Here is a 14,748-nt window from a genome sequence, read left to right as displayed (position 1 = left end):
TTTAATAGCTCTTTCCATTTTCTATTGTTATTATGGCATGGTCTAGGACACTGGAAAAAATTTATTTTTCTTCTGATATTTCTTGCGGAAACCAACGAGCTTGAAATAGGATAGCGGGACCTGATACTGGAGTAGACTTGCTGACTCCTGTTTCAGTGGAAAATATCTTGAAGAAACTGTATTAGACAAACTCCTCGTCCGCATTTCTCATGGAACTATGTCTCAGGAGCTAGGTATATAGTAGTAAATACCGGAAAATATGCACCCGGAGCTGGTGTTCCCGTAGTTTCGACGCCTCAGAAATATACTGACATATATTTGGGTTCGAAAATTTTTAATTTTGTCAGTATCAAAGCAAAAAAATTCTACTAACAACCGGAACCTCAACTCAAGGTAGTCTGTTGTCATATTAAAAGTAGTCATATTTATAACATACTTTTTGTTTGCTCTTTCAGGCTTCATGCAAAATAATTATTCAATAAACATAGAATACAGACCTCATCCTGCTGCCTGCAGGGCTCATGGACTAATTTGCTTCACTCTAAACATACGCTGTTTATGTAATATACTGGACTCCCTGTTTATGCTTATGTTCTAAAGTTCAATATTTTAATTTGCATCTGAAGCCACAATATTTCGGAGCATTTGGACTGTATACCCAAAGGTCAAGTTTTATTTGAAACTCCTGCTGTCACCTGTTAGTTACTTAAGCAAAGAAAAAGAGACTTTTCACCGGACGCGATGATTTCAAGAATTCAAATTCTGTCAAATTCAAATTTATCCTCATACAAAAAAAAAAGCGCACAAAGTTGGTTCCTAAGAGAAAAGAAAAACAAAAACATGAGTGAAAAAATAGAGATTGATTGCTTTTTAGTTATTCTTGTATTTACGTTTGTGAATAAACCTAACATTGAATGCTATAATTGTACCGCAAAGACTCTTTTATGATGTAATATGGTCGAAAAACTGATACTCAATTTGACTCAAAGCGTTGGCAACACTGGAAGTCAGTATGTGGGAATATCCTGTATCAGATCTCGAAGTCGAAGCCCTTATGTTGTGGTTTCTGTGAAAACTACCGGAAGAGTTGTCTGTGTGACATGAGGTGTGACTCCCAGTTTGTTAGACCCAGCTTATGTATATTCATGATAATGCATATGTATATTTTTACTATGCATAATTTGGCTGGTTGTCTTTTACATTGAGTTGTTGCATTACCATGTTACGTTATTCGTGGGTTGCTTTGGGACCATTGTTTTGGTATTTACGATTTATGAGTTGTTTTTTTTTCCTTATATATATATATATATATATATATATATATATATATATATATATATATATATATATATATATAAAGTAGGGAAGTAGTGCAGAATAATGTATGTTATATTAGGTTAGTATAATACAGGGTCTCAAGTGGTGACTTTAATGCTTTTATATATATATATATATATATATATATATATATATATATATATATATATATATATATATATATATATATATATATATATATATATATATATATATTTGGGGAATCCATTTATAAGTAATTTGTTTTTTTTTGTAGTTTCGAGAATGGCCGCACAAGCCATAAGGCTTTTTGGCAAATTTTTCTTTTTCTTGTATTTTTTGTGTTTTTTAAAGAATTTCTGGGGTTGTTCAATTTTGCTAATTGGTTTAGGTTTTCATTTGGGACCGTCCTAGCCGAGTGGTTTGCGCACTGTACTTGAAATCTTGAGAACAGGGGTTCGAGTCCTGGTGTCGGGTTTTTTGGTTTGGCCCGGGGTTTAATGATTCGACTCTGAAGTTCAGCCAGAGTTGACCCAGCTCTGAATGGGTATCCGAAGAAATCTGGGGGGTTAACCTCGAGAAGAGTTCGATGATTTGCCCCCAAACACACATTGCGCTCCTGGTCCAACGCAGTGAATCAAGAAATTGGTATCTGCGTAACGGTCCAGGGGACGAAAAATGTTTTTATTTTGATGTCCTTGGTACTGTGATTGAATACTCTTCTAAAATTATAAATATCATTAGTTTGTATTAGTCTAGAAATTATTATTTGCTCTTGAACTACTATAACCTTACACAAGCTCTTTTTCTAGGTACTCGTTCGCTATTGTTGGTATAAATTTGACAAGCATGGCTATAAATTTATTCCGAGACGGAAGTGCCAAATACCACATTTACAACACCTGCCAATTTGGAAGTCATATTGAAACGTTTCATAAGTTTTATTGTTACCTGTTTTTGGAATTTGACAAGTTTTGGCTTAGTGAAAAACCACGTGATGTTATGGAGTTCGGTAAAATTCGTGATAGATTTGAAAAAAAAATACGAGTTGAATTGTCTGATTTAAAAGTGCAGTTTAAACTAAACGTTGCAGTTGAGACCATTTGATATATTCTACTAAGTAGATATTGGAATTGCCCGAGGAAAGAGTTTTTGGCGTAGTGCTGGCCAAACCTTTGCTCGCATTTGATTTTCAACTCTTTTAGTAACAAACAACAACTTTTAAAGAGACACAAAGAAACTAGTTTTAGAGAGGCGCTTTTCTATACCGGCATTGTCCTTAGTAATGTGATCCGTCACCCTCCTCAAAAGTTTAAGATGCTTGTGATTTTTCATAAAATCTCAAAAACTTAGTGCACCATTTTTTTTTAATACGTACTGAATTGTAAATTTTCAGTTTACAAGGTCATTTTTTAAGTTTTGGAAGCTACATTCAAAGCGAATTGGAGCATGACATCTACTTCCCTCTTCCTTGTTGCTTGTGGGTGCCCCATTCTCCATTTTCAGTAGCCTTTTACCCTTTTTGATTAACACATACCTTTAAAAATGTCACCCTTGGGGATGTGAGATTTAAACCAAAGGAGCCAACCTCAATCCCCCCGCCCCTTTAAATGGGTCTCATAATTGCTATATATATTACGTCTAGTTAAACTTATTTGTTTCTTAGTTATCTTAGAATCTACCCTGTTTGACCTGGCTAGTGTTTGGCCTAGGCTTTTCAAATGTTGTGACTCTTTGTATATTGTCAGTAATGAAAAATTTACCAAAGCCGAAATCCCAGTGAATAAGATATGTCATTGAAACTTTTGCTCTTGAAAATGGAAATATGAGCTTTATCCCAAATTGGCCAGTTTTAGCTTCTCTTCCCATCTCGCTCCCGCTTCAAAGGGCCTATTTATACTTATGTGGAAGCTATTGATGTTTTTAAGCCAGATTGTTTGTCGTTTGGCTATGTTTGTATTTAATCTGTTAAATGAGCTAAATGACAAATTCTAAAGGTCGCCGTTCAAGGCTTGGAAAACCTCTCTCTCATCATGAACGTCTCTCTTTTATATTGTCGTGTACCATCAGCCAAGAGGTCTGCCTGGAAATTTCCAAAGGGGTGGGGGGGAATCATTACTAATTTCTTGTTACCAGGATTTAATGGGATCATTTCTCGTTCTACGTTTATGGACTTTTTTTTTAGATATCTCCCTCCTGGCTTTCCCCGGTATTACCGATGCCATCAGCTACAATTTGAAATTTCATCATCTGTCATTTAATATCTAGTTTAATGTAGTAAATAATATAGTAATATAGTAATTATAGTAATACATTAATTTTTAATGTAGTATTTCACAAAAGAATTTTCAATTTGACTCGATCATAATTGGCACAAAATTGCTCACTGTTTTGTATTGACTTATTTATTGCTGTCACTGCTATATTCGAAAAGTTTTATGTTTTTTATTTTTTAAGTTTTATGTTTTATGCTAGTGCTTTGATCTCCAAGTTTCGTTTCGTGAGTTGTATGAGTTGATGCCACAAATTAGATTCTATAAAAATTTAATTTTATTCTATCAAATTTAATTAATTAGTTTTCCTTATTTATTTTCACGGCTCAGTGTTGCAACACTGACGAAAATATAACACTGCCCTAAAAACTTCATAGCTTTGAAGCAATCAAAAGAAAAATCTGAAAAAATCACGGGCTTCCTGTATGAATAGACCCGTAACTGGTGTAAGTTAGATTCTATATTAGATTATTATAGATTCTTATAGATTCTCAGTCCCTACTGCAAGAAAAACCTATGGCTCTAAGTTGAAATTTTTACTTCTTGTCAGTCTTGTATTATTTCGACCGACAGTTTGTTTTTTAGTCCTTTTTTCCAATTCTTTTCTATTTTTAGATCTGTAGATTCGACTAGATTTTGGGTGAATTCTATGCTGAATTGTTCAACTCTTTAACTCTTTTAGTCACAGGAAAAGGATTGAAATACTTGTAAGGAACTGTTAGTAAACATATTTTCTTTATATGAATATTCAGAGAATAATAATGAGAAAAAGCAATATAATACTTTTTAGGATAGTACAAACAAATAATATTTGTTAATAATAAATTAGTAAAGAAAGTATTGAAGAAATAAACTAATAAAATAAAGAATACAATTATAATAAAATAATATATCGTGAAAAAACGAGCTACGGAAAAACCAATTCTAAATAAAAAGTGAACGAGGGGTATTCAAAATGTTTCTTTAGAAGGAGACTTGAATCATTGCAGGAATGTATTACACTAGTTATAAGAAGCAGCCTCACTAGCAATAAATATACCAATACCTAAAAAAACCTTTCGCACGTTGACCAATGGTCTGCGTTGCGCAGGTACCGTCCCCTTGATTCAATACCTTTGGTCGGGGGTGCAGTGCGTGGTTGGGGACAAATCATCCGACGCTTCCCGTGTTTTCCCCCTGATTTCTGCAGGTATCCATTTAGAGCTGGGTCGACTCTGGCTGAGCTTACAGGGTCGTACCATCAATCCCCCGTTCCAAACCAAATAGCCAGCGACACCAATCCCTACCTACCTACCAACTACATGCTAGTAAAGAAATGTATGAAGTGGATGTGGTCGTGACTTGAAAGGATTCATGTTTAACAATATTACTTAAAAGGCATTTTCTTTCAAATGAAGCTTTAAAACTCAAAATGAACAGAAACTATGCAATATATTTAGGAGACGCCACCCCCCTCAGCCCACCACTGTTTATGCTAAATTTTGACTAGTGTTTTCTTAGTTTTTCCAGTTCGCAAGATACAACAAAATAATTGAATAGCAGAAGCTCTATTTGTCACTGTAGTGTTAAAAAGGAATATAGTGCCTTTTGGATTAATCGAAACTTTCGAGTATCTTTAATAATAAATGAGACAGTGGAGGGTCAATCCTAACCAATCAATTGATCCTGCTGAGCTTAAAAATCATAAAAAAGAAAGTGATAAAACATTTTGTATTCCCTCAACTGCTTTGCCTCCATTGCGGAGCATTATGCACAATTGTTAATATGCCCAAAAAGTGTAAATTATGCCCTTGTTAATAAACCTTCATTGGTCAGATTTGTAAAATGTGGTATTTAAGAACGCTCTCTAAGCGATACCTGAACAATTAAAGACATAATTGAACTTGATAACATGAAGGCCCACACTCGAATTCCTTAAATAATCTATTTCCTCTGTTCCCTCTCCGCCTTTATAGCCATTTGAAGGTTTCGGGGTCTTAGTGATGAAAGTTTAGTTGGACCTAAAATTCGATTTCTCAGAGCGTCCCCAACTCCTTCGTCTTGGAGTACCAAGGACATTAAAACACGAACATTTTTACCCCATGAACCAGTTTCGGGTCTATTCATACAGGAAACTCGTGATTTTTTAAGATTTTTCTTTTGATTGTTTCTAATTAATTAATTCTTTTGATTGCCTAATTAATAACAGCTTGCTAGTCCATAACCAGGATTTTGATTTAGGGAATGGGAAATTTTTAGATAAAGATGTGACATAGCACCTTCTGTATTACCGAAGCTGTTTTCCCTCTCCTGTGGATGAACTTGTTAATAAACCGTCCTTGGAAAGAACTGGAAAAAGATATAAGTTGTAATATTTTGAGCCAAATATAAAAACAGTAGATAAAGAACTAGTGATAGATTGCTATTATTGCTATGATAAAAAGCATGGAAATACTGAATTGAACTTGATTTGCCCAGTTGCAAGCATCTTCGCCTAGTTTTGGTGTACAGATGCACACTTCTGTGATGAAATTACCATCTGAAAAATAAATTGTAATCAACGATGCAAAAAGGCCCAATAAAGGAAGAAAACTTTAAATTACGAGCGTATTCTAACAAATTTTTTTCTTGACCTAGTATTTTCACAGAAGAATAGATGCTGGTTGCAGCTATGAGATAGCTGATGTTCTTCTTCTTGACCAGCACCACCAAAGATAAGACAAGATGTTGTATTAGCCAAAATAGTAAAGGCTAGAACAGATACGTTAAAAATCAATAACACTCGATGTTTTCTAATCAGTACTACAATACTTTCAGGCATATCCATACAGTAAAATACACAAAACATCAAATATTCCTAAAGCAGTACCATTAGGATGCTGAGTAAAACAGGGGCAAATGATTTATGATATTTCTCGGCAGCTTATTAACTAACTAAGCTGATATAATTTTGGACAGTTCTTTTTGATTTGTCGTATTCTAGTGTTTGTTCTGTTAGTTGAAGGGTGCTCAAGGTCCGGTAATCAACCACGATGAATTGGAGAGTTCACACATTTTAGTCAACAACGATGTGGCAACTCATGTGTACGACTATCAAGGGGATTGAAGTTTAGTTGTTTCAGTACATCATCGTATATTCAGTAGTGTCCAAGCATACTTTTTACAGCTACTTCTTGCACCATCTCAAGTCTGTCTGATTGGCCTTTCGCCAGCCACAGATGCACAGTTGGACGCGTATATCCAAGGGAAGGTCCGACTTAACTGCAGTCAGTGGCGGATCCAGGGGGTGCTGGTTGCGCGCCCCCTCCCTGACGTAGTGGTGGATTTTTGGTTGGGTCCGCTTGCTCTGGTTTGGGTTGGGAAGAAAGTTATTTTTTTAATTGGTTTTTAATAGTTTAGTTTTTATTAAGTTTTGATTATTAAGACTGTTTCTTTTTGCAAACAAGTTTGAAACAAGGTTTTAGTTACTTTGTGCGGTCTCTGTTAGATTGTACTAATGCTTCATACTGCCAAAAAGTATTTAATTAAATTTAGGTTTATCAAGGGAACCTATCCATTGTACCGCAAAAGCCAACTGGGAGGCGAAAATCTTCATTTCGTAAGAACAAGGATGGGAAATATAAAATCTTGACTCCTTTAGGCGGTCGAATGTGATATTTTAAGATTGTGCTGTCACAACGGGGCCGAAAAGGAAAGTATTTAATTCTTTTTACTGTCAAAAATTTGTTTTCAAGTCTTTTTATGGCACTGAGGCAAAGAAATTGGTATCATTACCTTTTTTGGCTGTCTGTTTTGGTTTTTTAGGTCCGATTTTTTTGCAAAACTGGGTGGATTTTACAACATTGTTGTTTTTTAGGTGATTTGTATAATAAAAAGTAAATGGATGAGAAGTGGAAAAATTATTAATTCAAGTTTTGGATTTTGGTGAGCAAATGGTAACCACTTTACTGTCTATTTTCATCTAATTAAAGCTCTACATTATATGATAAATCACCTCTGTTCATCCTAAAACATTAAAATAAAGGCCATACTCTTTAAATTTTAATGATACTTTGTATAAGTATATGCTAAGAAGAATATGAGGCAAAATACTCCTTCAAAGTTTGGAGTAATCATTTAAGAAGAATAAATTTTCGAAAAATTGTTTATAAAAGAAGGCAATAATTATGTGTTTAATTTTTTTTATCTAGCTGATATAGATGGGTCTCTGAATTCTCAGTTTGAATAAGTGGAATGGCATTGATTTTTTTCAAACATTTAAAATAAAAAATTGATAAAAAGGGGAAATTCACACAACTTGAGTTAACCACGGAAACAGAATACAACTGCAATATTACTTCAGAATTTCTCACCTTCTCAATACCAACCAGTCACAAAATATAATAATTTTTTGTTTATTTATTGCATATATTTGTCCGTAAAATTATCTCAACTGCTATATATACCACAGGGTTTTTATATTTATTTTGATACGTCCCATTCAAACATATTTCCACGATTAGTTGTTTATAGCTCAAAATTTTTACAGGAAAATTCTCTTACTTAATGGTAAATTTTTGTCAAATTTCAAACTTTCATTTTCGTGTTCAACAAACATATCAAGATTTAAACGTTTGAATTGAATATCAAGATTAAAAAAAAAAAAAATTAGAAATCTCCAAAGCTTGAAACCCTGAGAATTTAAATCACCAATCTATACCTATTAAATACAAAGATAACAAACACATAATTATTTGTCTTTTAAGGAGCATCTCAACTCAGAGTTCCTGTTTTTCTGACGATTTTGGTCTTTATTCGAATATTTTAGGATGTATTGAAGAAGAAATGTAACGAAGAGCTCTAAACTGACAGGACTCTAGACTGAAGTGAACTTACTTCACTCGCTATAATGGTCAGAAGTGAAAAGGCAAAAAATTATGCAGAACATATTAAATATCAAATTTTTTTTATAGATGGTGAACAGGTTTTTTATTTCTTTATGGTGGTGTGATTTTTATAACCTACTATTTTTGTATCAATATTTTTATACCATTTTAATTTCAACCGAGGCAGCTTTTTAGTCAGATAGGCACTATGTGAATTTCGTCTTAAATCTTCGCAACTGTTTTCTTTGTTGGCAATGTAGCATTATACGAAATCTGGCTGATAACTTTTAGGAAGAAATAAGTCATGCAATATCTTACAGTGTAGCTAATCGTCAGTATCACCTGTAGATGTCCTTGTAGAGATTTACCAACTCTGCTGTGTTGGGCCCGTGCAACCCTCTTCTTTGTCAGTTTGGAATAAACTGATTAGGTACCCAAACAATGTTGTCGATCACACCTACTGGAAGTGATGTACCTGCTGTATTGTAACATTCTGGACAATGGCTAAAAGCGAAATCTAGCATACAGCTAGCCATTACGGATCCAGGCTGTTGAGGGTTCCCACACATCATGATACCGGCGTTAAAATGTAAGGGTGGTGTCTTCACTAGGACCATGAGACTTCTAAACTGTGTTTATTTGGTATATCCTTAAAATTGAAGGACTTTTTTTTGATTGGCAAATAATACCAATACTAACGTTATGGGCAACTTTAATGCCATCAGACGTCATTTTAGCTTGAAATAGGAACCCTATCCTGGATATAAGGCAGCTGCCCTAACGAACGTTACGCTCTCCGCACTGATTTTTGTGTCAATAGCTTTATTATAGCTTCTGTTTCATGGACTGTTACCCTAATGTGGGGACTTTCCACAGAAGAAAAAAGCTCTGTTCCATTATAGTATTGCAAGGTAAAAATATAATGGAGAGCGAACATCAGCACATCTGTCGATACAAGGTCACCAAGGACAATTGTCTCCAGTTATACTGAATTCGAACCTCAAGTCGCTGTTTCCTCTCAAACGATGGTACCTCAGATCCCTCCCTACCCAGTCCTACCAGTCTCTCCTCGTGAAACCCTGGAGGAACTGTGAAGAGCATGTGTCCCTCCGATATATACCGTTCGAACAACGAACAGATTTTGACTTCTAGAGAGTTTAAAGATTCAGCCATCCTTCAAACCGTACTATCTAAGTGCTTAACCTGGAACCGATTTACAGCACTGAAAAATGAATTTGGGACCGCAGTTTAAAGCACTCCGTCAACTCAAACTAATTTCCCAGTATACTTCTATCAAATGTCGGCTCACTTGTGAACAAAATAAAATATTTGGATTAATGCTTTAAAAGCGATGCTGTTGGAAATGAACAAAAATTATTACTTATATGAAGGGGGTTGCCCCCTGCTCAACACCTCGTTTTTGTTACGTTAAAATTCGAATTTTTTCCTAATTCCTTAAGAATGCTTCCTGACACACAAGGGTCGTTTAATTAGAACAATAAGAAGCTTTTTTAAAAGTATTAAAACTTCAGCGTAAAGAGTGAGTGGTTGAGGAGGGGGCAACCCCGTTCATATACGTAATAGTTTCTGTTTATTTGAAGTTTTAATGTTGCTCTTTACTTTCATGTGAAATAACTTTTTTTTTTTTCAATTTGATCTTACTATTAAGATTAGCCAAAATAAAAGTTATCATTCTTGAGTCAGTTGTAAATGACGATTCCACATCTTTTGACTCTTTTTTAACGTGTTTTTAAATTTTCAATCACAATGCGCTGGAGTTCAATCTTTACTAGTTTGTGGTAGCTGCAACCGTGATGCAGATCTTAGCAAACTATGAATAGCCAATATTTTAGTTTATATAAAAAATGATAATGGGGCAAACCTTTCTTGTCTAAATAGCATCCATCTGCAGCTGGTCTGAACTTGTTTCCAGTCCCTGCATTTGTCACCTCTTCTTGTGCAACGCCAACAAATCTCGTAATATTTTGATAGGTATCGCCTGTGAAAATTTTTTTGACCTATTACTTCTACGAAAAAATTATATAGTCAACATCATATTTAATATTAAATATATTCGTTCATAGGGCCTTCCCATTTTAAACCTCGGGGCATTCTGGCCTGCGATTATGCTTGGGAAACACCAGTTTCCGAACCGTACCTACGTATCAATGAAGAAATGTTTAAAGCAGGCGTGAGCATGACTTGAAACGATTCCAGTCTATAAAATGGACAGGGTTACTACTGAAAAAAATGTCTCCTTGTGTTTCAGATGAATCTGTGATGTTAAGCAATGAGGACATATGGCCAAAGAGTGAATTTTTTTTTTTTTTTTTTTTTTTTTTTTAGGCTGAAATCGAAAGAGCTAATGGGAGAACCCAATAATATAACTAAGAGTACTATGGGTGGAAGCAGCACGATGGGGAAAATTACAGTAGCCCAAATTATATAGTAGAGAATACCTCTAACCCAATACGTAAGGATATATTATAAATAATTAAAGCGCGAAACTATTCAGGTACATAGGTTAAAATAGAACGTGTTGCGAAGGGTTGTTTCGGCATATAAAAAGAAGGGAAACGGTTATAAAGTTAAAAAGGGGTAAAAAGGATTAGTTAGGTCGAAATTTAAAGGATTAAATATGTTAAATGGTTGAAAGGGTTAAATATATTAAAGGTTAAAGGTACCGAATTGGTTCAAGTTTTGAAAGGGTTGAATGTATGGGCGTAGGAAAGGACAGGGGGCAGCTGCCCCCCTTAAAACTTCAAATTTACACTAGGTATTAACGAGAACTTTTCGTATGTTGAAATAATTCTGTTCGATTTTCACTGGTAGATGGTTGAAAAAGCTGGAAATAAACAGAAATTTTCAAATATCGTTTCTGATATCGATACTTACGTTTTGATGTTCAACATTGATTTTCGGCCCGATATATAGATAGAAAACTGGACCACGATTGGTAGGTTTTGACTATTTTTCGATTCTTCAAGAATTGATTCAAGCAATAAGAAGTTGCTGAGTATGCCAAAGCAAAGGTAACACATTCAATACCATCCTTGAAAAAGCCAGTTAGAAATACACCACCTTTTCCCACCTGGATGCCTCTATCCAGGTGGTCAAAAGTGCCGAACCTGGGCCACCTCAAAACTCTTTCGGCCGCCTCTGGCTTAAGTTTGGCCACCTGACAAAAGAAACAGAAAAGTGGCCAGAGAAACTTTAAAAACTTGTATTTAAGCCCTTTCGCTAATCTTGATGCTCCGCCTGTCAGTGGTTGCATTTCCATTTCAAATTCTGTGTTTAAGACACTATCCGTCTCGTCAGTTAGCGGAAAATCTCTTACTCAAGTCTCTTTCGGAAAATGGACCTTAAGTTCTTCAGTTGCTACTTTTTTGCAATGATAATAGAATAAACAGGATTCCCTTTCTCACTCTCCGGCTCAATCTGAATGAAATCATCAGCCTTGACTTTCTCAGTGTCAAATTAAAAGTTGCTGGTAGGGGGCTCGTCTTCAATGTTCATAGTGGAGTCTGAAGAGTTGTTGCATATAGGCTTTTTTACGTTTGAACCGTCACTCCAACTGCAACTTTTGTTACGAGAAACATACCTTTTGCCTTTTAGGCTTTTCACTTCACTGACTATGTTTCCTTCCAGGATTATGACATTCTCGGGAGGTATAGCTTGTATCCCAGCAGTAATGCATTCTTCCACAGGGGTGTCAGTGAGGATTTCTTACTTTTTATATTTTTTTTTTCATGTTGATTTTTCGTGTTGAGCCTTCTGGAAAAGGGTGTGTATGGACGCTCTCTTTTAACGGATCATCTGCTGACTTTTGCTTCTCATTGAGGAACAGAACCTGTGCCGCGTCCGTTTCGGGGTCTATGTTGAAGGATGATTCTAAACGTCGAACAGGACCTGCGTTGAGCATAAAAAATTCCCTGGTAAGTGCTACAACATATGTTGTAGGTATTCTGTCTGAGACACATGACGAGAGGAGCCCATAATCCATGAAGACATCTCTGTTGGTAGGGTAGACCCCACTTGCTCTGAATCCGCTGATTATATTTTCAAGAGTGAAAGCCTTTGGATGTGCTTTCTCCAGCAGCTCAGATATGTTATAAACTGATATACTGTTACACTTAAAGGCAATCATAAAACTTGTGGCTTCCTGGTTGTAGTAGGCTTTAAGGGGTCCCATGACTATCCTTTCTAAGGCTGTAGTTTATGAGTGGGTTGGGGAGGGACAGTTAAATGTACAACGCCATTACTTTTAGCTAGATTAAGAAATTCAATAATATATCATCTGATCTGGTTGATTTTCAGGAGAACATGAGACTTTTGGAGTGTTTGTTAGATTGATAAAATGCTGCAATTACGGCAAAAATTGGGAGGCAGTCATCCAGCCAGAAGTATTTTCTGAGCCGATCATGATGGTTCCTGGTGAAGCTCTCTTGAGTAAAGTTTCTGGACACAGTTTTTTGGGGGAAATAAATGGAGGAGGGACTGTATTCCTAATGCATTGACACCGACATAAATCATGGCCAACTGACCTGTTTCTGGTGACGTGACCAACCCCAATTTCTTCTGGCCTCGCTATGCAGTGGTCTTACAACACTTGCGTATTTTTTCAGACCCGATTCATCAAAATTACAAATGTCTTGTGGTCTGAACACGTGTTTATCTGGGCCTCGCTCCAGGTTGTCAAAGAAAATGTTTATACTGTGACGGTTGAAAGCAGTTGCCCTCATAAGCTTTTACCTTCTGGTGTTCTTACTGATTAAGTTCTAAGATGATCCATAAAGCCACGGTACCAATCTTTGCCTGCAATTTCTCCACTATATCCACTACCTTTGAGTTTCCGTGTATCCGGTACTTTTATATTTCAAGTAATGGCATAAGTGTCTACAAGCTTACGTGCATACATTGTCACATGCAAGTTTAGGAGTACAGTCGAAATGCATATCAGCAATGGTTTTCAAGTAAGTTTTTAGTCCCTTTTCTTGTTCTTCTGTAGATGTTTATCATTTGTTGTGACAAGGTGTAAACAAACTCAGGCCCAGACTTTGTAGACTGATATTAAGCTTCTCAACTTTTTTCAGATAGTCATGCAGCGTTCCTTAAGGGACAACCATGGCACTTTCAGAGAATTCGACTGACATTTGCCGACTAAGACAGAAAAAACTGATGTTTTCTTTTCTTCTGGATCCCAGCCGCCTCTCTTTTCTCCTCTGCTTTACTTTTAAGCTTTTTATCTTGAATGAAATTTAACAGAAACTATAAAATTTTAGAGGTCACCTACTGGTCTGACAGGGTTAAATAACACCAATATTAATCAAGTTTTAGGTTTTGATTGCATTTAACCTTAAAATAGGCTGTTTACATAGCTTTTGCAACCATAGCCAACTTTCAGATATCTTGGTACGACATGCCGAACCTACACCGGGCATTGTAACCAAACGTGGGAATTCGCCCTCCCATTGGGAGGAATTAATGCTAACAGCAACCGGTGAAGATGCCACGTCTCGGAAGCTGCCAAAAAACGGACATTTAATAGGAAAATACAAGGTGAGCTTATGTCTTTTCTAGTATTCATAATTAGTCGTAGGCATTTAGACAAAAATTGAGCAATATTCCAGATTTAATCACCATAAAACATAATCCAATCTAATATTTTGGGTAAAAGTATTAATCAAGGACAGGCATTTTAAAAACATCTGTCAGAACTTTTATAATCCACCAGAAGTTCCCATAGGTTTTTATACTGAGATTATTTATTATGGCTAAACGTGGGTTGTGCCGGTCGTGGGCCGACCCCTCCTATAAATTTTGATGTTTAATATTGTCCAATTTTAAACCTTTAAATTGAATTCTTAGTACAAGAAGCTGTTATCGAACAGTAATGTGATTTTGTCAAATCGCTTTTATGCTGCTTATGTTTCCTTGAAATTGGAAGGAAAAGCACAACATAAAAATGCTAAAGGCCGAGTTTTCGTGAAATATAGAATGATGAGTATCTAAAGATCTATAGTCAAAAGACCTCGGGACGTATTAAAAGCCCCCCTCCCCTCCGTCACAAAATCGGCTACCCCTCTAGACAAGATTTTACCTGCGCCCATGGTTGAAGAGGGTATAATCCCTTCCCTCTTCCTCCTTCGATGACTTCAATAGGATTCCTTACTAATTTCCTCAAATCATGGGAAGATTTATATTAGTTACTATTTAATTACAATATTCTGGGAATTCAACAGTTATGAAAATAAACATCTGTCTTAGATATGGCAGAATTGGATAGATGTCATTTTAGTTAGAAATATTTGACATTGATAAATGCATTCATAATG

General features: G+C 35.7%; 1 protein-coding gene and 1 long non-coding RNA gene across 5 annotated transcripts in view; one reads left to right on the top strand and one right to left on the bottom strand.

The window, feature by feature from the left end:
* The window catches only part of LOC136025262 (ELMO domain-containing protein 2-like), a 38,164-nt gene extending 34,320 nt beyond the window's left edge, over positions 1–3,844 (top strand). For all 4 annotated transcript variants that reach the window (XM_065701120.1, XM_065701117.1, XM_065701118.1 and 1 more), the window contains exon 6: positions 2,109–3,844. In XM_065701120.1, coding sequence (XP_065557192.1) covers positions 2,109–2,403 — 295 coding nt within the window. In that variant the 3' untranslated portion in view covers positions 2,404–3,844. The remainder of the gene's footprint in view (positions 1–2,108) is intronic.
* Positions 3,845–5,898: 2,054 nt separating this feature from the next.
* On the bottom strand, positions 5,899–14,444 carry LOC136025263 (uncharacterized). Its single transcript, XR_010617049.1, has 2 exons — positions 10,296–14,444; positions 5,899–6,087 (listed from the first exon to the last, which is right to left on the bottom strand). It is a non-coding gene; the product is annotated as an uncharacterized LOC136025263 (long non-coding RNA).
* Between the last annotated feature and the right edge of the window lie 304 nt (positions 14,445–14,748).

This window comes from Artemia franciscana, chromosome 3, assembly GCF_032884065.1.
Source record: "Artemia franciscana chromosome 3, ASM3288406v1, whole genome shotgun sequence".
Taxonomy (NCBI): Eukaryota; Metazoa; Arthropoda; class Branchiopoda; order Anostraca; family Artemiidae; genus Artemia; species Artemia franciscana.
Note: the sequence above shows the minus strand (reverse complement) of the source record. Positions and strands in the feature narration are given on the sequence as shown.